The sequence below is a fragment of the Apus apus genome, chromosome 3, assembly GCF_020740795.1.
Source record: "Apus apus isolate bApuApu2 chromosome 3, bApuApu2.pri.cur, whole genome shotgun sequence".
Classification (NCBI taxonomy): Eukaryota; Metazoa; Chordata; class Aves; order Apodiformes; family Apodidae; genus Apus; species Apus apus.
This window is the reverse complement of record NC_067284.1, coordinates 21,349,229-21,376,693: the sequence shown is the minus strand read 5'-3', so window position 1 is coordinate 21,376,693 and position 27,465 is coordinate 21,349,229. Positions and strand designations below refer to the sequence as shown.

Here is a 27,465-nt window from a genome sequence, read left to right as displayed (position 1 = left end):
TGATGCAAATTGAGGCCATTTCCTCTTTTCCTAGAGGTTTGAGGATGGTATTTAATGTGTCTTGAGGAAGATACTTAAAAATGTGGTAGCTAAAGATAGTATTAATTCTGTCCTAGGCAACCTGGATAGGTAACAAAAACTTCAGAGGCTCTTGAACACCACACTTAAATTCTTTCTCCATCTCATGACCAGGAAGGTATCTTTAAGGAAGCTGTAAGCAGCTACTGCTGTGTGTTGGGATTATATTTATTTACAGAAAGAGAACACAAATAATTAGGTAGCAGGACCCATCAGTCTTGGTATGCTATTGAAATATATCTATCCCATCACCACAAGATAGGGATCCCCCTCTACATAACATGGCTGGCTACATAAGATGGATGGCTAGTCTTAGGATAGGCTGTTAGGATTCCCTGCATCTTGATTGTCTTACACACACATTTCCCTCACATGAGGAAAGAAATATATATTAAAAGATGGCAGGATAGCTGCATATTGATCATGAAGCAGATGCTCTCTGAGCACCCACTGAAGGAGGGATGATTAGCTGCAGAAATCGGGGAAATGACAGGATTCAGGAGAGAGGAAATCAGGAAATAGGCTGCTAAACAATTCTTGTCACTTGTGAACTATTCTGCTGATGTATGAGTTTCTGAACCAATAAACCAAACCAAAACATCAAAACACCAAAACTGGGGTGAGAAACTGTCTGTGGTTTAGATTTATTGCTCTGAAATCAGACTGAGCGCCCATGAACTGGTGACTATGTCTGTGGTCTTCTACACCCATACATTCCTGATCTTAACACAGGTAAAATAGTTTCTGATCAGAATAGTCAGATTTTGAGTTTACAGGCTTAAAATTACACAAAGAAAATGCTCATTCAGGTGTGCTGATTATAGCCTAAAGCTAGCATAGGTGCTTTTTTCTGTATTTATATAATACATTGTCAAATTTTTTAATTATCCAGCTTGTCAGTCACTTCAAAATCACAACCACTGCATCATTTTGTCAGTGGATCTCCAAATACTGCAATACCGCATTATAAATTTTGCTGAGGAACAGAAATTTCATTAACCTTTGTGAGTTCTGGTGCTCTGTTGACTTAAGGAAATAAGGCCAAGTGAATTTGTACTGATGGCAGGAGACTGCCAATTATGACAGGAACTCGTGTAAACATTTACTATTATCACAACAAGTCAACAGAAGAGTAAATTGATAGCCAAAGGAGATCAGCTCTTGATTTTATCTGTGTATTATGGGAATGCATTAAGAAACACAAGGTAAGATTTACGCATTCTCATCAAGTGCAGAGAGAACCAGCCTGCAAGAGATGAACCTTCAGCTCCTGAACACACAAAGAGTGGGCAACTTACTCTAGTGAACTGTTGATTGATACGGTCATTTGGATAATTACTGCATTAGTTGACTGACAGATACACACATTCTGTTAAATAACTTTCTGCCTTGTCAAATGGGCTGTAGTCTTATTTCTTCTGAAGCTGAAAGGGTCCTACCTAAACTACATACAAGTAACTGCTGTTGCACAGCTCCCTATTAGGTTTATCAGGCTTAACATGCCAAGAACTACAAAGGAAGATTATAGGCAACTAACTGATATCTGCTGATATACATGGTAAACATAACCCCTCTTCTGATGGGTAAATCCTAGCTCTTCTCATTCTTCATTTATAGTGAGTGGCCACCATTCAAGTCTCTTAGAATTCTGCCTTGAAAAAGAGGCTGAAAGGGAGGGATAAGCCATAGAAATGCAGGTGTAGAGTGCACATGAAATTTCTGTGTGAAATACTTTTATACATTTTCTGTCCAAGTAGATAGTCTGCCATCAAGCTTCTTGCAGAAGGTCCCAGAGTACACTTATGCAAAGAATGATTACAGTCTATTCTCCCAGGCTTCGAGATGCTGCTTGGGAACAGCAGCCTCTGTTCAGTTCAGTTCAGTGTTTGGAAGGAACTCAAAGTGATCAAACAACAGATGTCTAGGATGCAAACACTGAAGAGCATTGCTGTATTAAGTCACTTCACCATAGTTTCCTGAAGCTTTGAGCTTTGCTGGAAGGGACTGATACCAAACACATCCTCTAAGGGCTCATGACAGTTATCTACTAACTGCTCAAGCCTTACTTCTCACTTACCAACCAGACATGCTGAAATTTTCCAAAAAGGATCTCAAGGAGTTACACAGAGGAATTACTGAAATGTCATCTTCACAGATTATGACATCTATTGCGCTTCAGTGATTCAAGACAAAGAAAAGTATTCTTTTACATTGTTTGCATAACATGTGGTGGCAAACCTATACTTACAATTCTCAAAGATATGTACATTACGAATTGCATTGACTTCCAAGATGTCAATGTGAGGCCTTGGCTCCATCAAACACCACAGATTCTGCACAGCAGACTCCTTGAATGTGGTCTCCCCATCCCATAATGGTATTTGCCGCCACTTTATAGATAACAATTACTTTTGAAAAAGTAGCTTCCAGACTGGACCATGAACAATAGGCACACAAAGGTGAAGAGCCTAACAGGGTACTTGAGACACATACACACTCCCACATTTCCAGTTAAGCCAGACAATTTGAGAACATGGAAAAAAGATATTGGATAAAAAGGCTGACTATGCTCAGCAGGAGATAAGCTATCCCAAATGTCTGCAACTGCCCTGAATTTTGCACGCTGACTAGAAAGAGACAAATGGTTAATGTTACTAAAATAAAACAGGTCGTTAAAGAATGAAAGCATCACACAGACACTGAAAATTTTCTCCCAGGACAATTCCCATATCAGCCCACACATCAAGAGAAGGTGTCGGGGAGATGTCTTGCCAGTGAAAACAGGTTGTGGCTGTTCCCAGGGTCCTGTTGAATATGCAGGAGCTGTGGACTAATTAAGTGGCAACTTCAACCACAAACTGAAGATCTTCACAGCATGTCAGCCTGCCAGCTATGGGAAAACAAGTGCCCTCACAGTAGAAAGACAAAAAGCATCGTGCAGCCTTGCCAATATGTTCAAAGAGAAATGATGACCTGGATTTGAACTTGCAAATTCATAAAAGCAACTTGCATGCAGGTTCAAAACATTGTCATCCCTTCAAAATGTTCTTCAAAATAAGGAAATAATCTCTACAGAAACAGAATTACATATTTGCACATCACCGAAAGATACCTCTCCACATCACCAAACCAGTATCTTTATCATAATAAAACTAGTGTCTCTTTGTTTAGCATGTAGGCATGAAGTTTTTGGCAGTGGAAAGGGTGTTGAGGTGACCTCTGTGAGGAGAGGGCTGGTGTTGTCCAGACACAGCTAGTTCCAGCCAGCTCCAACAGTCCCACTACATGGCACAACTGAGCCCCTCAGACAAAATGGTGCCACTGTGAAAATGCTACAAAGGTATAGGAGGCATGGAGAAAAAAAGAGAGAGAAACAGGTGTGAAAATCAAGGTCAGTATCTGCTCCATGGTGCCAGAGTAGATATTCCCCTGCAACCCATGAAGAGGACTATGCCAGAGAAAGTGGATATTTCCTGAAAGAACTGTGGCCTGTGGAAAGGACCCACAGAGGAGCAGGGGAAAAGTATGAGGAAGAAGGAGCATCAGAGAGGAGTTGTTAAGGACTGACCAAAACCCTCCTTTCCCCTGCACCACTTGGGATTGGGGCAGGAGTGTGGAATGAAGTTCAGGCTCAGAAGAGGAAGTGTGGGTGGCAGGTGGGCTAGGGGTCAGGGAGAAGGTACGGTTTTGTCTTTGTTTCTCACTTCCCAAATCAATTTTCACTTGCAATAAATTATTTTCCTCAAGTCATAGAATCATAGAATCATAGAATCCTAGGGGTTGGAAGGGACCTCGAAAGATCATCTAGTCCAACCACCCTGCCAGAGCAGGGTCATCTAGAGCACATCACACAGGAATGCATCCAGGTGGGTTTTAATGTCTCCAGAGAAGGAGACTCCACAACCTCTCTGGGCAGCCTGTTCCAGTGCTCTGTCACTCTCACAGTAAAACATTTTTTTTGAATATTCACCTTGAACCTCCTATGCTCCAATTTGATCCCATTACCCCTTGTCCTATCACTGGTCAACACTGAGAAAAGCCTAACTCCATCTCCCTGACACTCACCCCTTACATATTTGTAAACATTGATGAGGTCACCCCTCAGTCTCCTTTTCTCCAAGCTAAAGAGACCCAGCTCCCTCAGCCTGTCCTCATAAGGGAGATGTTCCACTCCCTTAATCATCTTTGTAGCTCTGCGCTGGACTCTTTCAAGCAGTTCCCTGTCCTTCTTGAACTGAGGGGCCCAGAACTGGACACAGTACTCCAGATGCGGCCTCACCAATGCAGAATAGAGGGGGAGGAGAACTTCTCTTGACCTACTAACCACACCCTTTCTAATACACCCCAGGATGCCATTGGCCTTCTTAGCCACAAGGGCACATTGCTGGCTCATGGTCATCCTCCTGTCTACCAGGACCTCCAGGTCCCTTTCACCTACACTGCTCTCCAGCCGGTCAGCCCCCAACCTGTACTGGTACATGGGGTTTCTCTTCCCCAAATGCAAAACTCTACATTTGCCCTTGTTGAACTTCATCAGATTTCTCCCCGCCCAACTCTCCAGCCTGTCTAAGTCTCTCTGAATGGCAGCACAGCCTTCTGGTGTGTCAGCCACTCCTCCCAGCTTGGTGTCATCAGCAAACTTGCTGAGGGTACATTCTGTACCCTCATCCAGGTCGGTGATGAAGATGTTAAACAACACTGGTCCCAGTACCGACCCCTGAGGGACTCCACTAGTCACAGGCCTCCAACTAGATTCTGCCCCATTGACTACAACTCTCTGACTTCTTCCTTTCAACCAGTTCTTGATCCACCTCACTGCCTGATCATCAAACCCATACTTGATCAACTTATCTACAAGGATGCTGTGGGAGACAGTGTCAAATGCCTTACTGAAATCAAGATAGACCACATCCACCACTCTACCATCATCTATCCACCTAGTAATTTCCTCATAGAAGGCTATGAGGTTAGTCAAACATGACTTACCCTTGGTAAAACCATGTTGACTGCTCTTGATGACCCCCATCTCCTTGATATGCCTAGAGATAGTGCCAAGGACAAGTTGTTCCATCACCTTTCCAGGGATGGAGGTGAGGCTGACCGGTCTATAGTTACCCGGGTCCTCCTTCTTGCCCTTCTTGTAGACTGGAGTGACATTTACTATCCTCCAGTCCTCAGGCACCTCTCCTGTTACCCATGACTTACTGAAGATGATGGAGAGTGGACTAGCAATGACCTCCGCCAGCTCCCTCAGCACCCTTGGATGCATTTCATCCGGACCCATCGATTTATGGATGTCCAGATTACTCAACTGATCCCTAAACCAATCCTCATCTACCTGGGCAAACTCCTCCTTTATCTTGACTTCTACTGGGGCTATATGAAACTGGGGCTCATGGGGAAATCCTGCAGGAGTAAAGACAGAGGAAAAGAAGGCATTCAGCACCTCTGCCTTCTTTAAATCCTCTGTCACCAGGGCACCCACCTCATTCAGCAGTGGGCCTATATTGCCTCTGGTATTAGTTTTGTTGGCTATGTATTTGAAAAAGCCCTTTCTATTGTCCTTAACCCGACTTGCAAGGTTAAGTTCCAAGGAGGCCTTAGCTTTCCTAGTTGCCTCCCTACATTCTCTGACAACAGTCCTATATTCCTCCCAAGTGACCAGCCCCTCCTTCCATGATCTGTAGACTTTCTTTTTCCACTTAAGTTTGCCCAGCAGTTCCTTTTTTAGCCATGCAGGTCTCCTAGCTCCCTTACTAGATTTCCTAACCATTGGGACGCTCTGATCCTGTGCTTGCAAGAAGTGGTCCTTGAATGTTGTCCAGCTATCTTGAGCCCCTTTACCTTCTAGCACCCTGTCCCATGGGATTTCCCTTAACAGTTGATTAAGGAGGCCAAAGTTTGCCTTGTGGAAGTCCAGGGTTCTGATCCTGCTGGGTATTCTGTTCCTCCCACACAGGATCCTGAACTCCACCATCTCATGATCACTGCAGCCAAGGCTGCCATTGATCACCACTGCTTCAACAAGGCCCTCCTTGTTGGTAAGTACAAGATCCAGGAGCGCTCCTCTTCTAGTCGGCCTGTCCACCATTTGCATTAAGAAGTTATCATCAATGCACTGGAGGAACCTCCTAGACTGTGAAAGGCTGGCTGTGTAAGTCTTCCAGCAGATATCAGGGTAGTTAAAATCTCCCATAAGGACTAGGGACTGTAGTTGTGAGGCTGTTTTCAGCTGCCTGTAGAAAGCCTCATCAACTTCCTCGCCTTGATCAGGAGGTCTGTAGTAGAGCCCCACAACTGTATCACCCATACCACCCTGCCCCTTAATTCTTACCCACAGACTTTCAACTTGCCCCTCATCAGCCCCTGCACAAAACTCAATGCATTCTAGCTGCTGTCTCACACAAAGAGCAACTCCACCACCTCGCTTCCCCACCCTATCTTTCCTAAAATCACGTAGCCATCCATGGCCACATTCCAGTCATGTGACCTGTCCCACCATGTCTCTGTTATTGCTACCAGATCATAACCCTTAGCTCGCACACAGACCTCTAGTTCTTCCTGCTTACTCCCCATGCTGCGTGCATTGGTGTACAGGCATTTCAGGAAGCAAGTAGAGCACACTGGTGGGACCAAAACCTCCTTAGACCACCTGCCTTCGGGCCCTGGTGTGTTCCTCTTGGGCTTGTCACTAATAGACCCAGTTTTCTCCCCTTCCCCCTTCACATCTAGTTTAAAGCTCTCTCAATGAGCCCTGCTAAATCATGCCCCAAAAGCCTCTTCCCCCTCTGGGACAGGTGCATCCCACCTGCCACCATCAGGTCAGGTGTCTCATACAGCAGCCCATGATTAAAAAAAACAAAACCCTGTCTTTGGCACCAGTCTCTTAGCCATTCGTTGACCTGTAAACTCTTCCTATTTATGTCCCCACCCATTCTTGCAGGAGGTATGGAGGCAAACACTACTTGCGCTCCAGACCCCCTAACTAGCCGTCCCAGGGCCCTGAAGCCTCTCTTCATTGCCCTTACATTTCTTGTAATAATTTCATCACTGCCAACCTGAAAAATCAGCAGTGGGTAGTAATCAAAGGAATCTACTAGATTAGGGAGTTTCCTTTTAACATCTCGAATCCGAGCCCCAGGGAGGCAACAGACCTCCCTGTGGGATGGGTCTGGTCGACAGATGGGCCCTTCTGTTCCCCTCAGAAGGGAGTCACCCACCACAATTACCTTTCTTTTCTTCCTGATTGAAGAAGTCCTAAGAACTCGGGGTGACTGACGAGTCCTAGGTGCTTTGCTAGGTAAGTCTACCCCTCCAACTTCATTTTCCTGTCCCTGAATTTCCAAGGCCTCATATCTATTCTTCAAGGGCAATTGGGAGGGTGGAGGGGGTTGGGAGGGTTTTTTCTTGCCTCTCCGAGGTTGGACCTCCTTCCATTCCTTCATGTCTCTTAAGTCCTCTTCTTCTGTCTGGTGACAGGAGGGGAGGGGATCCATCACTTTCTCAACCTCTTCCATCTGCCCCTGCCTCAGGGTACAACTCCACCAATCTATTTCACTCTCACATTCTCTAATGGTTCTTAATCTTTCAGCCTCCTCTGTCAGTTCAACCACCTGCCTGAGGAGATCATTTACTTGCTCACACCGCACACATGTGGTGTCACTGACTCCCTCTGGTACCAGTGCCAGGCTCAGGCATTCGCTGCAGCCAGAGACCTGCACGGCTGCGTGCCTGCTTGGAAGCTCCGTCTGAGTTCCCACATTCTTTTTCACTATGGTTTTTGGGCGCGTTGTGACCATGATCTCTCTATCTAGCTAGTTTACCTGTCCTGCTATGAGAAAGCAACCACTGCTCTCTGCTCCCTGCCTGCCCTCGCGCCTGCCCTCTGGAGGCCGCTGCCGCTCTCCGCTCTGCGCTGCCGCGTGCTCGGAGGAGGCTGCCAAATGGCCGCTTTTTAAACCTTGCCGCCGTTCACAGCCACACCCCCTGCCACGTCAGCCTTCCTGTTCCTCGCAGGCTTCCCGCTCAGACTCGGGTCTCCTGGCTCTGCCCCGGCTTCACCGTCTCCGGGAAGCCCGGCTCCTTCTCAAATCCTCAGCAATTTAAAGGAACAGCTCCCACCGCTGCCGGTGCCACTGCCGCTCTCTGCTCTGCGCTGCCGCGTGCTCCAAGTCAAGTCTGGTTTGGCCATTATGTTAATTGGGAAGTGATCTCCCTGACTTTACCTCAACACATAAGCTTTTTCCTCTTCTTCCCCTGTCAAGTTGAGGTGGAAGAGTGAGTGATCATCTGGCACTTATCCAATCTTCACTCATCACACTCCTGAAAACTGACATAGGCTTAGAAGGCAGCAGGATGGTGAAGTTCATCAAATGACCATTGATATCTAAGGTCAAACACTGAACATAAGAGGACCAAACGATGGTAGATGATGCTGCAGTTGCATGCACTAAAAGGTAGAAAGGAGAAAAATAGTATCAAGTAATCCAACACATACTTAAGGCTGCTGTTATGCAGGAACGAGCTGGTGGGAACAATGCAGACAATCCATGATTGATAAGAGCTACCATCTGTGAGGCTGGAAAATGACTGTTGAGTTTAACCTTGAGAAGCACCTAAGGGAAGGAGGTAGAAACAAACTGTCTCATTCTTCCTATGAGCCATTAGAAAGATGAGGGAACATGGGATGACACAGCTTTTAAGGAGTAAAGAACTTAAATTGGTTTTCTCCAGCAGATCCCTCCATTTCCCTTGAGAGCCCTGTGAAAAACCTGAACTAGGAAGGATACCAACAGGAGGTACCTGATACATCATGAACAGTTTTCAGCACTATGCAATAATTGGTGACAGTGGCTTAAAAGTCCTCTAAGGCACTATTCAAAACAGATTCTGCAGTTTCAGGTACTTTATTGATGAGTTCTTACTGGTGAACAAAGCCTAAAAGTTTACTAGTTAAATCCGAGGGATACAGGAAAGTAAGTAAGCCTTTTCTTCTAGCACTCAGTCTCTTATCCTTCTTTCCTGTGAGACACATGCCTCTATATTCCTCTGATGCAGTCATGAAAGTAAAGGAAAATGACAGAAGAATACATATAGCTACTGAGTGTTCCCGGGGGTTTAGCAGTTGTAGTCCATTCAATTTACAGATAAGACTAAGAGGGTAATAGTTGCCAAACAGCCTGGTCAGGCTCCAACAAGGCCTGAATGATGGAAAATAATCTTGTATAGCCTAATACAGAAGAAAATTTCCATTACGCTGTGTTTGCGTTCACTCTTTGCACATTGGACTGAAGTTTCCAGGATCAAACAGCACAATGGATTAGCATAGGAAGGCAGACTTAACCTGAAAATCTCCAAAGCCGAAGAACAACACATCTCAAGGTCTGCATGCCAGTAATAGATGTGTGTGAAGTCTGTCTGTCTCCTGGAAACTGTTGGGAAAACTATGGTCACAGTGCCATAGTATGGCAAGGCACACAACACACCCTGAAGGAAAGTTCAAGCTTTTGGCTCCAGAGCAAAAGAGGGGAGGGGACTCAATAGAGTGAATTACCAAGGATAGGTAAACCTGTCAAACCATGACATCTTCCTAGGGACTGAGGTGAGAGTGTCCGACCGATAGTTTCCCACATCTTTCTTCTTACCCATCTCAAAGATAGTGATATTTGCTCCCCTTCAGTCTTCAGGAACTTCTCCCGATTGCCATGACCATTCAAAGATCATTAACAGTGACCTCATAATGACATCAGACAGCTTCCACAGCATTCATGGGTGCACCTGTCAGGTTTCATTCATTGAGTTTAAGTGCTCCCTAGCATGGTCCTTCTCCACCAAGGATAAGTATTTCTTGCTCTAGGCTTTTCCTCTGGTCTTACGGACTTGGTATTCCTGGTTTTATCAGCAAAGACCAATGAAAAGAAGGCACTGAGTACCTCAGCCTTCTGTATGTCATTTGTAACCAGCTCCTCTGCTCCATTGTTTCACTAAGAGGTAAAGAAGTGGATGCCTACAATGGACCTGTGTTTCATGTTAAGAATTGAATCACAAGTGTCAGTACATAAAACATACTGTGTCACAGGAAACGAGGTACAAGCTCACAGCTGGCACAAAGTTGAAAGGGAGTCAAAGCTGAGTTTCTAAAATACAAAAGGCAAAGGGTTACTTCTTTCAAGCAAGAAATACATAGTAGAAGAGCATTTCATCTCTGTACAGTGTGAAATGATTGCAGATATTCTTATATTCCGCATGTTGACTAAGAAGAAAGAGATCAAGCAGGTCCTCAAGAGGCACTGCAACAGAAAAGCCTTCTGGTGTCACACAGGAATACACAACACGTACTTTCTTTCAAATATATATGTATTTTTACAGTGGTATATCAATTCATTGGAGCGTGCCCACCAGTTGCCTTTAGAAACTGAATGATAACATGCTATTTTCCTTTTAATTTATGATTTATTTCCTAAGCCCTTATTTCTCTCTGTAGGAAATATTAGCCAAAAAGGTTTGTTCCCTATTAAACAGAAATCTGAACTCGGTTCTCTTATTAAATTCTCCAAATACAGAGTTTGTTTACATCCTGTTCCCCATAAGGTTTTTCAAAAATTATCTCAAGAGAACAAGATAGAGGAAGTTTCAGTGAAGCGTTCGTGTGTGTCTTTCAATTTACTGAGGATGCTACCTGCTTAGCTTCAAGCAAAAGAAAAGACAGGACTTCAGGCACTGTAAGTATGAAACAATAAAAATACTTCTAGGAAAAATACTTCCGTAAAGTCAAATTCTGAGGGGTCTGCAGCAAGACAGTGGCAGTCATCATAATTTGGGTTTTTTTCTTTTCTTCCTGCACTCCTTTAACTTCAGACTCAGAAGCTTCATCAGTTTGATTTCTCCATGTACAAACAGAGAGGTCTAGTAATTTCTAACTGCAGAAAAGATCTTCTAGAGAACTTGACTAAAGCCATGCATATCGAGACTCTCATACAAATAAGAAACAGGAATAATACACACGGCTCAGCATTCTGATTCTGCCCGGAGTTTTGGAGTGCAAACCCATTGTTTTTAATGTTGTGATTCAGTGTGGCTGTTCATAGCCAAGTCCTGCTGTACAGATGGCCTGGGGCCATGAACTTTTAAGAAGTTCATTGCCTTCGACCCTATAAGCATGTAGTGTAAATATAATATTACTGGTTGATGTTATCTGTAGCTCTGTATGAAGTGTAATGAACTTGGCATTCTGCATTATCTAATGAGACAGAGTTACATTTTTTAATCTTGCTTATAGTAATCAGTTTATGCTGTGGACTGACAACATACTATATATAAAGAATGCAAACACATTTTTTTCATGTAGAGTTGTTGATATAAATGAGAGCTATGCACATCTGTGAGGCACAGTCATTTGAAAATGTATCACTTTACAGATAACCTTAAGTGTCCGATTTGATGCAGATGATCACGAGAAAATATCTTGATTCCTCACCAGCAATTTGTTCTGGGCTATGTACTTAACACAGTGAGGGTAACAGAGCACTGGAACAGGCTGCCTGAAGAGGCTGTGGAGTCTCCTTCTCTGGAGACATTCAAAACCCACCTGGACGTGTTCCTGTGTGATCTACTGTAGGTGATCCTGCTCTGGCAGGGGTGTTGGACAAGATGATCTTCAGAGGTCCCTTCCAACCCTGATCACTCTGTAATTCTTTGATTATATTAATATTAGTATCAATAGTTCATTTATATAATATTTACATTACAATAATTACTATGATACAAGAGCAAAACCAATGTAAGGTGTAGTCTTTCCCAGAAAAAAGACTATATAAAGAAAGCAGTCAAACAAACATATACAAACTAGCACAAATCCTTTTGCACTGAAATTTCATGCAGAAAGAAAAACATGGTGTTAGAGATATATTATATATATGACCTAAGCACAATTATGTTAGTGCTTGTTAAATACTAAAGCAGGTTAGAAAGGGTAAGGCAGAAAAAAGAGTAATAGGAGAGTTCAATGACTGCCAAGCAGTCTGGTAAGAAATCATGACAATATACGATACAGGGACTATATTTTTAGATGCTGTAAATAATGGTTTCTCGGAACCATTAGAAAAACCCCAAGAGAGATAACTCCTGGCTTTGCATTAAACCAGGCACAAGATTTCTTTAGATATATAATAAGCAAAAATCCCCAACATTTGAAAACACTGACTATAATGTATTCAACTTCAGTGTCCTTCTGGGATCAAAACACACTTAAAAATCCATCAACAATAGTTTTAACTGCAACAAAACATATTTAGTACGAACAAAAAGAGAAGGCCAAATTAATGTGTGGAATGTTTGTATGTTACCAAAAAACACTTCCATAGAGTTCATATAACTATGCATGTTCTAGCAGGAGAAAAATAAGAATCAAGCATTAATTGTTTTTTGGATTTTTTTAAAAGAGCTACAATGACAAAACAGCAGAATAAAGAGGAAGTTTAGACAACATCTTTCAGGGTGAAATAAGGGTAGGGGGTGTAAAGGGAACTTATCTGGTAATTTAAATCTACAATTGTGAATATTCAAAAAGGTTCTGGGATATAATTTATTTCAGGATGAAAAAAATACTCCTAGAACCATAGAATCCTAGAAACATAGAACAGCCCAGGTTGGAAGCAAACTTGAAAGATCATTTGGTCCTACCTTTCATGGGAAAGGTAGCTTAGATAAGATTACCTAGCATCCTGTCCAATGGCATACTGAAAATCTCAAGTGATGAGGACTCTGCCATGTCCAGAGTTGTTGTTCCAGGGATGTTGTTCCAGTACTACTCAAAACTTTCCAAGATGTGAAATGCAGGAAGCCCGGAATTGTTTAGACAGTATGTAATTTATCACATAAACTGCACTTGCTACCAAAATACAGGAATGTGGCTAGGGAGGGACTTCTTACCAGGGCATGTAGTGAGAGGACAAAGGGTAATGGCTTAAAACTTGAAGAAGGGAGGTTTAGATTAGACATCCGGAGAAAATTTTCACTATGAGGGTGGTGAGACTGTGCTGGTTTGAGCCAGGATGAAGCCAATTTTCCTTTTACTGATTTTTTTTCCTTCAGTAAGCTTTCTTTTAAATAGTAGCAGAATGTTCCAGCTAGGAATGATAACAAACGGTGGAATGTTTTTCTAACTGCTGGGTCTTCAAGGTCACACCTTTACTCTGCTGGCTCAGACACTACAGAGAGATCTATGACTCCCCCGTAGGAAGCTGAATTTGACAGACAGCAAAATTGGCCAGAGATATTCCATTCTATGTATCTACATAAGCTCAGAGGAAGGTCAGAGATCACAGAAGACAACTTCCTTCCTGCTTCTTCTTCCCTTCTCTTCCATCCATGGCTGGTGTCCAGGGAGGACTCCATCCATCCATCACCATTAACCCCTGGGCTCGAGCTCTCCTGACCCTCATCACTCTGTGCTTTCTCCGGCAGCTCTGGGATTTTTCAGGACTATTCACAGCTAAGGAGAGTGTTGGGGGAGGTGCTGGAGGTGGGGAGGTGGCAATAGGGGTTCTATATATTTCCTGAACACATTTGTATATAATTGCATTTATTTTCTTTTATCATTGGTGTTTAATTAAAGCTGTGCAGTTTAGTTTCAATCCAGAGCATGTATCTGCTAATTCTCTCTGTCCTTCCCTACCTGAGTGGGAAGGGGATTGAGAGCATTGTTGTCGAACCTGAGTCAAACAGTGACAGAGACCCTGGAGCAGGTTGCCTAGAGAAGCTGTAGAGGCCCCATCCCTGGAAGTGTTCAAGGCCAGGCTGGATGGGGCTCCGAGCAACCTGACCTACTGGGAGGTGTCCCTGCCCATGAAAGGGGGTTGAAACTAGATGATCTTTAAGGTCCCTTCCAACCCAAACCATTCTATGATTCTATGATTCTAAATACAATGCAAATTTTTTTAAAAGGAACAAAGAAAGGCCAAAACAATTGAAGCAATCTATATCCCAGCAATGAAGATTATAAGCAGGAAAAACACAGAACAATATGACATAAACAATAAAATTTTGTAAAAGGAAGTTATGCTCTCTCAATTACTAGAATTCCTTGAACACATTAATGGTCATATACAAGAAGGTCACTGAACAACATAGCTGTTTTCAAAAACATTTTGACATTGTTCCCCAAGAACAAAATTAATAGTCATGAGAAATACAGAAGGTATTATTTTGGGTTAATAAACTAGTTAAAAGAGAGTAAACAAAATTTACATGTACTAGGTCAGTTTTCACATTGGTTAGCTGTCACAAATATTGCCAACTGAGTCCTGTGCTGTTCATCACATTCACAAATTATCTGAGAATATAGGAAGTACTGAGGTGAAAAAGTCTGAGGATCAAAACAAACTATTCAGAACAACCAAAAGAGTAGCTCCATGCAGAAGACTGCAGAATTATCTGTTCATTTAAGAGGCAGGATTCCTGATTTCAGGAAAATGTTTAATTGTGTAAGAACAGAACATGTAGACCATGACATCTCAATCTAAAGGAGTAAATGTAAATATGACAGCAGTCAATAAAGCAATGAGTGACATGTAGATGTATTTTTGGTGATGTGACAACTTCCTGTTTAGTCTCTATCTGTGTATTTATATGAAACTTCATAAACATATAAAATAGCTTGAGGAACAATAAGCAGAGCTCTTAATCGGAATAAACATTTGAGTGATGCAAAGTACACCCTAAATGAGAAATCAGAAAGAAAATACCTGTCAGGATCTAAGGCTGTCATGTCAAGATCCAAGAAGCAATTAGGATGTATAATGCATTTCAAACCATCAAACTCTTTGAAAAATTTTTCTGAACACTGTAATCACAAACTTGACTACAGAGCAGATTTAAAATATGTACAATGTGTGTGACTAAAATAAAATTAAAAGGGAGTGACATAAATACAAGGACAAGTGCTTTCATCACTTTTTAAAAAAATACAGGCACTGGAATTGATGCAAAGAGGAAGAGCTCCAAGTTTCTGCAATGTAGCACAGAAACCACATGAAGATGTTGGATAGTTCACTTTCATTTGCTGTATCACAGCAGAACCTCAAATTCCAGTGCACAGCTACTACAAGTTAAGCACCTTTACTCCACTATATCTTGAGTGAAGGCTAATGTCTGGCAACTAGCTCCCACCTACTTACTCTGCCCTGAGCTACAGCATAAACTCATGGAGTAGGTGATGTTTTTCTTATACCAAATTTGAAATATCCTTAGAACAACTGTCAAGATTTATAATCTCATAAAAAAAAATTATAACCCGACTACAGGTCTCACTGTATACACTGATAAAAACACTTAAGAAAACTGAACATTTTTTAGAAAACGTAGACGTCTCTGTGAAGTGATCTGGCAATTTGATTGGCAATCACTACGTCAAAATTATGTCAAAATAAAATGGTTTTACAGATCATGATTCTTACTAATTAACTATGAAGATTTCAGAAGTCCTGTGGACCAACAGGAAATCTGTGAAGGTTCAAGAACTGGCCTTTCTAAGGTTTCAAGCTACCCATTCTTGCTCATACCAGTGTAGCAAACAATTGCAGCCATGTAATTGTTTCTTATGCCTTGCAATCTTATGAAAGATTGGATGTCCTTTTACTTCGTTGGCATCTCCAGGATTCTTAAGTTGAAAACTGCAGCCCAGGGGGCATTAACTGGGTCAGGAACACTGTAATTTGCTCAAATTCAATGACTACTCAAGAAGAGTGTTAAAGCATCGTGTAAATATAATATTATTATAAACTATTTTGTGAATGTTATTGGCAGAGCTAAACTCTGCAGCTTTATCAGATCAGGTGACTTCCAGATAATCAAACCTGTATACTCCACACAGATTGTACTGAATTCTCCTGCTGCTTTGCAATGCTCCAGTAAGGGAAATGGATTATAAATTATGTCTAACTAGACAGGTACAGAGGTATGAGTGTTGCTTTGGTCTATGGAAGCACAACAGCTGTAACATACAGCAAACTGTTTTCAGATCATTTGAAATAAAGGGCCTCATTCTATATTTTGTGACACTTGTTTTACATTGTCTGTTTCTTCTCTCAGTGCCATTGAATTCAGTGGATGAGTAATTGCAACAGAAACAATGCCATTTTATACATTTTGCAATCATGTATTAAAATGTTTTAAACATTTTTTCTACATAAGTTAACACCTGAGAATATTCTGAGGCTAATGGGCAGTTTTGTAGCACCATATGACTGTGATATCACCCTGTATCTTTTTCTAATACATGCACAGCATTTTTTTTTTTTTTTAATATGTGCACTCATAAAAATTTTCACCAAGGTATGCACAAGTAGTCTAACTGAGACTTTAGATGTATAATTACTTCTTTCTTTTACTTAAAACACTAAGACACTACGATCCTAAGCATATAACTCAATTATCTGATTTCATTTCCCCATTGGTAAAACAGGGACACCAATGCCCACATATACATTTAGGCTTTCCACTTAATCTTTAATCTTTATTTTACTTAGAAGATTCTTCTCCTAGTACAGAAGTTTCTTTTCCTTCTGAAACTTCCCATTTTGAATACTTGCAGATTTTAATTATAGAGAACTGCTTATGACAAAAAGGAATATGAAGACATAATGATATTTCACATTCTTAATACTAAAATACAAATAAGCCGATAAATATAAGTTATTGGAGTAATTATAGCAGCAGAAATAACACTATTACCGCAATCAACTGGTGCTCTAGGTATTGGAAAACAACCTTTAATTTCCCTTTGAGTGTTTAAATCTTATCGCTGCAGAGGAACACACTATTGTAAACAATTATCGATACTAAAGATAGTATGAAACAAATTATTCTGAAACATGTAGAGATTTCAGAAATAATATATTTTTTTTCAATTTCTGATTCAAAATGTCTTATTTTCTGTGTGTAATGAGGTTCCTGTTCCCCTGTTGATGATTTTTATGTCTTAGAAAACAGCTATAATAAACAGGTTTTAAAACCCAATATTTGTAAAAGGTGATGCTATGTAATTCTTTAACTGATTTTTTTGTTTACCTGTTTCACAGATGTGATGAGTTTGAAGCATGCTTGAAAAAAAAGTAATAAAAAAAGAAAGAAATATCAACTGCCCTCCTTCTGTCCAGAGCCAGTCATCTCAACAGGAAAGGTAATCATACTGGTCAGGCAGTTTCCCCATGGTAAATCCATGCTGGTTGTTCCCAAGGACTTGCTTGCCCTTCATTTGCCTCTACAACTGTGTCAGGAACTGAGTTGTGCCCATTGGCCTGACCAGCTTATGGTTACCCAGATCTTTCACCCAGGCCTACCTGAAGATTAACATGGCATCACATTATTCTTTTTCCAGTCATTAGCGACCTCCCTCAGATTGCTTAGTCTTTCAGAGTTTATAAAGAGTGGCCTTGTGATAACATGAGTCAGTGCCACATGCTTGTACATATCCCATCTGGACCCATGATACTTCATATGTCTGTTTTATTTAAGTAGTCTATAACTTTATACTGCTCTGCTGTTGGTAGTGTTTTTCTCAACCATCCATTGTCACAAGGCACACAGACCTGGGAAGTCTGAGAGCTTCTGATTAATGCAGAAGTCTATTGGGTATTTTGGCATCACTTCCTTAGATGTCACAGATGTTCTTTTTAAATATATCACTGATTTGAGGGTAAGGCTGTAATCTCTTATTCTGAAGAGCATTCCCAAGCTGTGGCAGTAATGAGGGAAATCAGTAGAGGGTGACTAGGATGGAAATTCAAACTTCTGCTGATAGTGTGCTGTTATTACCTTCAGCAGTGGAAACATACAAAGTTGGTACTTATCAAGCCTTCCAGTTTAGAACTGTTATCACTTTGTTTATTTGATATTTCTATTCAAAATAGTGTATAATATGCAGAATGCAAACCAGGTTTAGAACAGACTCAAAACACCTCTATGAGTACATACAGAGAAAGAGTAACTTCTCTTAAGAATTCCTGAAAGACCCTATGGTTTCCTAACCAAATTTTAAGGAAGACTGAAACAATTTCCTCCTTTAAATTAAGAGTAAAAGGCTACCCCTTATAGTGCTCTTTATACAGAATGGCATTAAAAAACAAAAGGAAGAACAGTCAACATGGAAAGGCAATTCTCATTTTTGGAGAAGACAGCTTCAACTTTCTGAGACTGAAAGGCAGAGAATATTTGTTACACCTTGCCTTAAATATTCAGGGAACTCTGACCCTAAGCAATACTAAACAATAAATATACAGACTAAAAAAATAAGCGTGGAAAAAAAATGCATTGACATTTGAGAGCTGATTAGGAACTTGCAGTATAGGAAATCCTGATAATTCAATATTTTACACTACGGGTTTCACAGATCATATTAAACTTTGTTCGTAAGGAAAGGAAGAGGAATCTAGCCTAGAAATTAATAGTGTAACATTAGCTAATTCCAGTAACATGGAAATCTTGTGTCAACAGTTTCTGGTACTGACAGCTACAAGTTCCTGTCAAGTAGAAACAGAAGCAGTCTAGGTCTGAAGTCACTGTTCTATAAAACTTCCACGATACTGGAAGGCAGGAGAGCCAACAGCAGAGTGAACTACTACTCCAGAGAGTCAAGGAGCTCATACAAAACAAGACAATGTATTATTAGGCAGATACTATGGATATCACAAGGGTCATTATCAGACTTGACTCCAAGAGAGATCAGAGCATTTGCCAGAAAAAGCTGAGTCTCAGCTGGAGCAGAAATCTCCCTTGAAGGGAACTGCAGGATGAAGGTCAGAAACAGACCTTTTCTGTTTCAGGGATGATGAAGGTTTTACAATAGAAGCCTGACTGCCTGCGTCAAAGCTGATGAGAAAGAAACTTCCTGGAGTGGTTTTCTAGTGCTGGGGTTGAAAAGCCCACATAAAGAGAACTTGGACAGAACCTACTTCATTCCTTGACAAAAAGGAAAAATACAGCTTTTATAGACTGTAAGTGGCTTATAGCCAACAGACTTTGATAGGGAAGCCAAGGAAAATTAAACTTGCCAAAAGAAACAGAAAAGTAAAAATTAAGCAAAATGAGACACTGAGATAAAAACGAACAAAAATCACACAGGAGCAAGGGAACTGAAGTGAAATAAAAGGCTGAGGCAATCTCAAACAGAAAGCAATGAACTGCAAAAAATTTTCATGGAAAACTAGAGAGACAACTGAGAGTCAAGGATGTATTTTTACTTTCTGGGAAAGTTACATGAACATATGCTTTCCAAGTACTAGTAGAGGTTAATATCAGCAGCTTGAGCACTTGCACATGTTTCACATCTATTACTTCATCTAAGGAACAAGCATAGGCCATAACATTTCACCTAATTATCCTGAAGATTAATAAGAACAGAATAATCTATTGAACTGCAACATCCTTAAAGAAAGAAAGCCCATCTTGATATGACAATCTAACAGATATATATGTAAAGGTTTTTAGCATTAAATTACCCTTAAATCATTGAGGCTTATCACTACTTTAACTTACCTAAGGTAAAGCTATTGTTCTGGATTTTATTTTGCCTTTAGCTAGTGAAGGGCTATTTACCATCTCAAATTTACTTCTCACAATACACATTATTATGTATAACCCTCAAAACAAATCTTACCTGATTCTAAAAACACTCTATGGATTGACCTTCTGTAAGCTTTGCTATAAATTCTTTGGGGAATCCCCAAAAATGTTTCTCTTAGCTTCTAGAAGACAGGTCATATAAACACTGAAAATATCATTCTCATAGATCTTCCTAGTATGGAATGTTTCTTGAAGATACATTTCTACATTAAATAAAATCTTATATGCAACTAATAGGATACAATATTTCAGATGAATGGGTAGTTATATGGGAAAGTTATATAATCACAAATACTATTTGATGCATTCTTTTAATGTCAGCACGTGGTATTTAGAAGTATATTTTTGGCTGAGTAATTTGCAACCTTGAAAGCACCTACTCACAATTATTTTTGAAGATGTATTTCAACAGTATTGTCATTGCATTGGTTACTGTACAATTCAAGGTGAAAGCAATCTAGAAATGCTGCGTTACAGTAACGGCATCCAACCCACATATATGATTGAGATTACTGTATTTACCTCATTATAAGATGACCTTCACTTACCAAAGAACAGAAATAAAAAGGTTAAAAATTTGTACAGGGTGAAGCCTACCCAAAAGTATAGCTCAAAAAATGAAATCTGGACTATATAGGTCCATCTCTGACTACGTGATTCTTCTATGCATTACTATGCATTTGTTACAGTTTTGGGGTGACATCTATCCCAAAGATCATTGCTCAGATACATTAATCTCTCTGGTTATGGAACCCAGTGCAGTTACTCTTTTCAGATCATAATAAAACTAGCACCTGAGGCAACAGGCACCTCACCTAAATTCTGTATTATTTGCTCCTTAACTGCTGCCTACTCAAGACAAACAAAAATGCAGATCATAACTTCAGGCCAGAATGATGTTTCTGTTTACTTACCAAGGTCTCAAGCACCAGCAAACTTCTGCAAGCGACCGTACTTATTCCTTAGATGTAATCCTCAAAAAGCTGTAAATCTTATTTTTTACATAGTGTAAATCTCTTCAGTTATATCCTATTCAAAATGCCACTCCCAAAATACCAAACATCTTAAATAAAAATAAATAGTAAGAAAAAAAATAAAATACCTGGTTCATTGCATAATGATGAGGCAGACCACCAATATATATGGATCCTGTTTGAAGCCAATAGGAACTGGACCAGAATTTACTAGGAATACTTGTCTTTGCAGATATCCCCAGGACCGACATTTCTGCTTCACAGGGTACCATGCCTTGTCTGCATAAATTTAGAAATAGGCACATTTATCACCATATATAGTTTACATTACTGTCAATCTGACAAATTAATTAGGGTGTTACTAAACCAATGAAGAAAGAAAATCAAGTAAACAGCTCTTTTTACATTAAAGACTATGAACACAAAAGAACCTGTTTAACAAGCTGTGAGTTGGCATGTCTTTGGGGTTTGAACTTGCATTAAAATGAAGCCATATTGTAAATCCAAGCAGTGCAATTGCTAAAAAAGCCAAACCACATAATAATGGCAGCATAAACAAGTTAGGCAAATTTTAACAATAATAAGACAACTTTGTAATTAGAAAAAAAAAAAAAAAAATCCACTGACTTCAAATATTTCAAATATCCCTCTTTTTCATGACAATTTAAGAAAAGTCAGAAAAGCAATTTTAAAAAGCTGTGTTTTAGCGAGTGCAGACCTATTATAGTCTTCAATACTTACCAAAAGCATTGTTCCTAAAACTGAAGGCAGCAAGATTAAGCCCTTAAATTAATACATATTTTCCCTCCCCCTGAACACATGCCCTCTTAAAAGCGTCACTCTTAACAGGATGCATAAATTGTTAACAATAGACAGAAGGTTAAAAGACTTTTTTTGTTTGTTTGTTTAATGATGCAAAGTTCCTTTACGGTCCTATAAGCCACTGGCAACAAGCACTCTGCCTTCAGGAAAGAAAGCACAGTGAGGAGGTATCAGAACACAACCAATCAGAGTTCAGCCAACTCCATGTTTAAAAATATTGAAGTGCCTTTGTAATATAGATGCCCCCAAAAATGTGTGAAAATAGCATATGCCTAAGAAAACTTATTATAAAAGTAACAGACTGTAATTTAGCTAGGATGCTATAGGTAAAATATAAATTCAGTTTAAATTGGCTAATGCAAAATTGGCTTCTGAAACTTAGTTACAAAAAAGGCATGGAAAGTATTCTTCAGTCTTCTGTCACATAACGATACACAAAGGATTTCTCACATACTACTTGTTATGGCCTGTAATTTCTTAATTGAGAGGATGGAGGTTTAACTTCAGTGACATCTGCAAACAGTTCTCTATGTTAGTTTTCTGTATAATTCTGTTTTTGTGATACTGTTGTGGCTCCTTGTCTCTCTCCTGCCTGGCTCGCCAATAATGTCGTGGTTTGGGCCCAGCACGACAACAAAGAAACAGCTCCATTGCTGCTCACTCAACTCCCGACACACACACTCTGGGATGAGAAGGTCAAAGCTCCCAGGTCCAGACAAAGAACAAGGAGGGTTCTTCACTGATTAAGATCCCAGGCAAAACAGACTCAACTTGGGGAAAAAATAATAATTTAATTTCACACTAATCAAACACACACAGGACACAACACAAAGAGCAGGGCTTGCATATGTTACCCCACCCCTCCCTTCTTCCTGGGCCCAAATCACTTTGTTCCCGGTTTCTCTCCCTCCTTCCCCCCAGCAGCACAGGGGGACAGGGGATGGGGTTTAGAGTCAGTTCTCAGGCTGATGGTTCCTGCTGCTCCTTCCTCCTCAGGAAGAAGGATTCCTTACAGTTCTCCCCTGCTTCCCCGCAGGGCCCCTCCCATGGGAGAGAGTCCTCCAGGAACCTCTCCTTCATGAGTCCTTCCCACAAGGTCTGGAGCTGCTCCAGCCTGGGCTTTCCACAGAGTCAAAGGCTGCTTCAGGAACAGCCAACTCTTCTGGCGCCGGGGTCTTCCAAAACTGTGTAATCAGAGCCCACAGGCAGCAAATCCTCTGGCCACAAAATCCGAGTCCACTGGCCAAGTTCACCCCTCCTGGTGCCTTCAGGGAATGTTCCACCACGCTCCTCCATGAGTTCAGGGGGACAGCTGCCATCTCGCCATGGGTTGCAGGGAAACTTCTGCTTGGGCCCCTTCTTCCTCACCAACCACTGGAATCTTCACCCCAGCACTGCCTCTCACCTCTTCAGCAGAGCTCTTCTTTTTTTCTACCTATTAAGTGCTTCTCTGCTCAGGTCTTATCTCAGTTCTTTCGTATGTTAATCTCTGAGGCCCATCTGTTGTCCCTCTAATGGCTCCTTGGCTGGGTTTGGAGTAGGGGAGCTTCTCAGCTTCTTACCTGAGCCACTTTGGGGCCCTTCCCTGCTGCCAAAAATCCCACCAAACCAAACCAGCACACTTTCAGAAAAATAAGCAAACATGGCATTAGCCCTTTAACAGACAGGACTACAAGTGTTTTCGGCAGCAAAATGCCTCGTCCTTCCCGGAGTAAACACGTTCAGATGAAGAAGATTAAATTCTGTGGGCTGGTTTTTGTGTATGTGTTTTTGTTTGGTTGGTTTTGTGCTTGTTTGTTTGTTTTTTTAATCAACATAAAAGATGCGAAATAAATTGGTGTCTTAATTCTGTGAATGAAACATAAACTTCTCAAGGGATTATTTGTTTTCACTTCAGATTTTACAAAGTTTTATTGTAACTTGCCAATTAATAGCAAATGAATGAGTAAAAGAAGGATAAAACTGTAGCAAGAACTGGTATCAGGGAATGGAATGTTTTCCTACCACACTGGGTAGGTGATACGTAATGGTTGTAATTCTGAGCCCATACACAAGGTTTTGCAGCCCACCATTTTCATTATCTGGTTACAAAGGAAGTTTGCATTCTCAGTAGCTCTGCTTGCAAGGATCAGGCATTTTTTTCCTAAGGCTTGAACTCAGTGTGACATCTCGGATATATTCATTCTCTAGCAGAAAACTTTGGTGGGACCTCTAAGGAAAAAATATTGATTTTAAAATATCTAAAATTTGTTCTCTTTCTGATAAAAGGATATAATGTTTATTAATAAAGGCACAACAGTAAGATAAAATTATTTCTGAAATGTTTTAAATGAGATGTTTTAATGCAACATTATTCTTAAGATTAGAATAAAAGACGGTCAGGAGGGGAATAGACAGGCTTTTTTTTGGTTGTTTTTACACTAACAGATGTACTAAATAAAGGAAAGCTGCCCAAAGAATTTTTTTTTTTAAATGTTGTTTCTTCTACACATTTTTCTGTGCTAATCCTGTAACTGGTATGTGATCATGTATATATTTCTATTACACCTACTTACAAATGTAGTCCTTTTCACATTAGTTTTAGACATATATTTGTTATCTTGTCCTTAATAGCTTATACGAGGGGTATGTAGAAGTATTTTTCTATGCATATATACAAATGTATTTTGAAATTAGTTCCCAGTACTTTATGCCAGAAAACAAGCTACTGCAATTCAAGAGCACGAGCCGCCTTCGCCCTAAGCTTGTTAGAATGTCAGCCATGCTCCTTTGATTGTGCTTGATTGAATCTAGCAGGGTCTGGCCAAATTGGAATAACAACCTTAAACCATTATTGTTTAGCATTTGCTGATGATACAATCACTGGGTCATATATGCACTCTATTAAATTTCCATCAGGTTTTTAAAATACTTTTTCTACAATCAGCACGCTGGGTGCTTTAAAGGTCAAGTAAGACAGAGCTTTTTGCGTAATTATAAATGTGGAAATGCACACAGCAACTCTCAACCACTTTTGCTGGGTAAGATACTAATAATTGTGCCTCAGTACAACCCAGGAGTAATAGTTCACAGATTCCTCATTTGTACTCACATAAATGTAATGATTAAATACTGGCCTATTAATTATAACCTGCAGATGAGTTCTGTCTAAATACTATTAAATCCGTTGCCCAATGCCTTGCAGGTTGGAAGGATGGAAAGGCCAGATAATAATTTGGTAACTGTTGGGATAAAGGTACCTAAACATGACAATGTCTGCATGAAAAAGAAATAAGGACTGTACTTGCTGACATTTGTTAGTGATGATGAAATTACATGTTGGAGATTATTGAAAAATGGTAAAATGTAACAAAACAAATAAGGAAAGAGGAGGGGGAAAAGGGGATCTCTATATGAAGTATTACATGTCAGCCACAGTGCACAGTCTTGCTGGAAATAAACTCCTTAAATCTGGTTTTCCTGATAAGAAAGGGAAATACCTTGTTCTGGAAACGAGATTGAAACTTTCACCCTTCTCTAGCAATTTCACTTCAAACACAATCATGCTAAACAACAAGAAACAATTCACTAATTACCCTTAAGCTGTTTAGGATGTAATGTTAGCATTCACTCAACAAATACAACAGTAGGTTTGTAAACACCTATATCAAATATGTGTTGTGAACTATAAGAATAAAAAGTTTTATTTATATTCTAAAAAACAATCCCAAAGTACCCTGATATTATTGATGACAACTGATTGATTAATTAAAGCTGAGAAACATATTTCATTTTCATGGTGTTTGATTATTACTTTACAGATTTCTTAGGTTTAAAAAAATCAAAGCCAACTCATGCTTCCTCTGCTTTCACTCAGTATCCAGTAGATTTCATTTTATGGTTTTATACTCCAAGTGCTCCTGCAGCAGAATGTTTGTTCATAAAATTGCAACAGAAAATAAACCTGTTGACAGAGACAACTGAGCATGAAATTTTCTTAATGCACATTTTAAAAGTACTGCTTTTAAAAACCTTAAGGCTTTGCAAGGTTGTTTGAAACAACTTTAAAGATCAGATATCAGGACCTCTCTTCTCAGAGAGGTTGTGCAATTTTCATAGAATCATAGAATCCTAGGGGTTGGAAGGGACCTCAAAAGATCATCTAGTCCAACCACCCTGCCAGAGCAGGGTCATCTAGAGCACATCACACAGGAACGCATCCAGGTGGGTTTTGAATGTCTCCAGAGAAGGAGACTCCACAACCTCTCTGGGCAGCCTGTTCCAGTGCTCTGTCACTCTCACAGTAAAAAAAAAAATTTTGAATATTCACCTTGAACCTCCTATGCTCCAATTTGATCCCATTACCCCTTGTCCTATCACTGGTCAACACTGAGAAAAGCCTAACTCCATCTCCCTGACACTCACCCCTTACATATTTGTAAACATTGATGAGGTCACCCCTCAGTCTCCTTTTCTCCAAGCTAAAGAGACCCAGCTCCCTCAGCCTGTCCTCATAAGGGAGATGATCCACTCCCTTAATCATCTTTGTGGCTCTGCGCTGGACTCTTTCAAGCAGTTATTTTCATGCTAGCTTTTCAAAATCTAACTGAATAAACCCCTGAGCAACCTGGTCTGACCCCTTGGCTGGCCCTGCTTTGAGCAGGAGGTTGGACTAGAAACAAGCTGAGATCCCTTCTAGCCTGAATTATCCTACACTTCTAAATTCCTGTGACATTTTGTCTGCAAGATCTATGTAGCAAAAAAGCCCAACCTCACAGTAGTAACAGTTAGAGAATAGCCTCATATTACCCTCAGTAGATTAATTTAGATTAAAAAATATACCAGTTACTCTCAGAATAATTAAATTTCCACTCTGCAGTTAGTTGCACTATTTTAGACTGCTCACATCTGTTGGTGCTGACTGTGACCCCCTGACACACATGTCTTAGAGAGTGATTAAAAAAAATAAATAAGGACCATGAAGCTAATGATTAAGCATCATGGAAATTGCTCCAAGAATACAGGGAGAAAAAAAAAAATAATCTGTTTCATATTCTAAGGAATGAATAAATATGGTATCCTTCTTATTCTTACATTTGCACAACTAAACTAAAAAGGTCCACGACATGAGTTCAAGTCCACACCCATAATAATTCATATTTTTATGAAGTTATCATAGTTGTTGTTACAGTTGCCACCAATGATAGCTATGACCTCCCTTTCTGAAACTGAAAAAGTTCACTGGTTAATTTAATTCAGAAATCATTCCTAGTTTAAATGCTGCCAACCTATTTCACTATACATGTTTTCATAGACATGAGCTGGGTCCTGCCAGCTGGCCTCAGGTCCAGAGAACAGTCTTCAGATTTCAGTTTTATTTACTACAGGAGATTTAGCTAGAGAAAAAAACAATAATCTGTGCTTCTGGCAACTACTGCTTTTTTAGCTGGGAGAGCTTCAAGTTTCCAGTTGCTCACAGTGTAACAAACTTAAATACTATTAACAAAAATTAAACTTAAAAACCAAAATGCACTTATTTCAAGTTGATGTAGATGTAAAAAAAAGTGTCATCTAGTGAACAGCTTGGCCCAAATACAGAATACTGTATTCACATCACATTGCCATTCAGGCAGTGGTAAGTTTAGAGTTGGATATAGACTTGCAACACTGACAGTTTATTTTAGGTGAAACTGAAAGACTGCATTGAGTAAGAAGATAGTTACACAGTGGGAATTCATATTTACAAGAACTCTGCAGACCAGCATTAATTCTCAGCTCTGTACCCTGTCTATGTTTTCCACAGTAACATTTCTATGCTTGTGACATGGGCCTAAAAGTAGCCACAGAACACTGAACCCACTTTTGGTATCAGTAAGCATCCTGTGATGTTTCTCAGAAAATAAGTTTTAGGTGTATTGCCTGTTACTATTCTTACTCTAGTCTTTCTATAGTTTTGTCCCTGCAATAAGTTGTTTCAGAAGTTCAAGTAAAA

The 27,465-nt window shown here is 40.2% G+C and overlaps 1 protein-coding gene across 1 annotated transcript in view; it reads right to left on the bottom strand.

The window, feature by feature from the left end:
* EYS (eyes shut homolog) overlaps positions 1–27,465 on the bottom strand; it is a 686,220-nt gene that overhangs the window by 237,032 nt on the left and 421,723 nt on the right. The window contains exon 26 of the mRNA XM_051613735.1: positions 20,801–20,951. Within this exon, the coding sequence (XP_051469695.1) occupies positions 20,801–20,951 (151 nt within the window). The remainder of the gene's footprint in view (positions 1–20,800; positions 20,952–27,465) is intronic.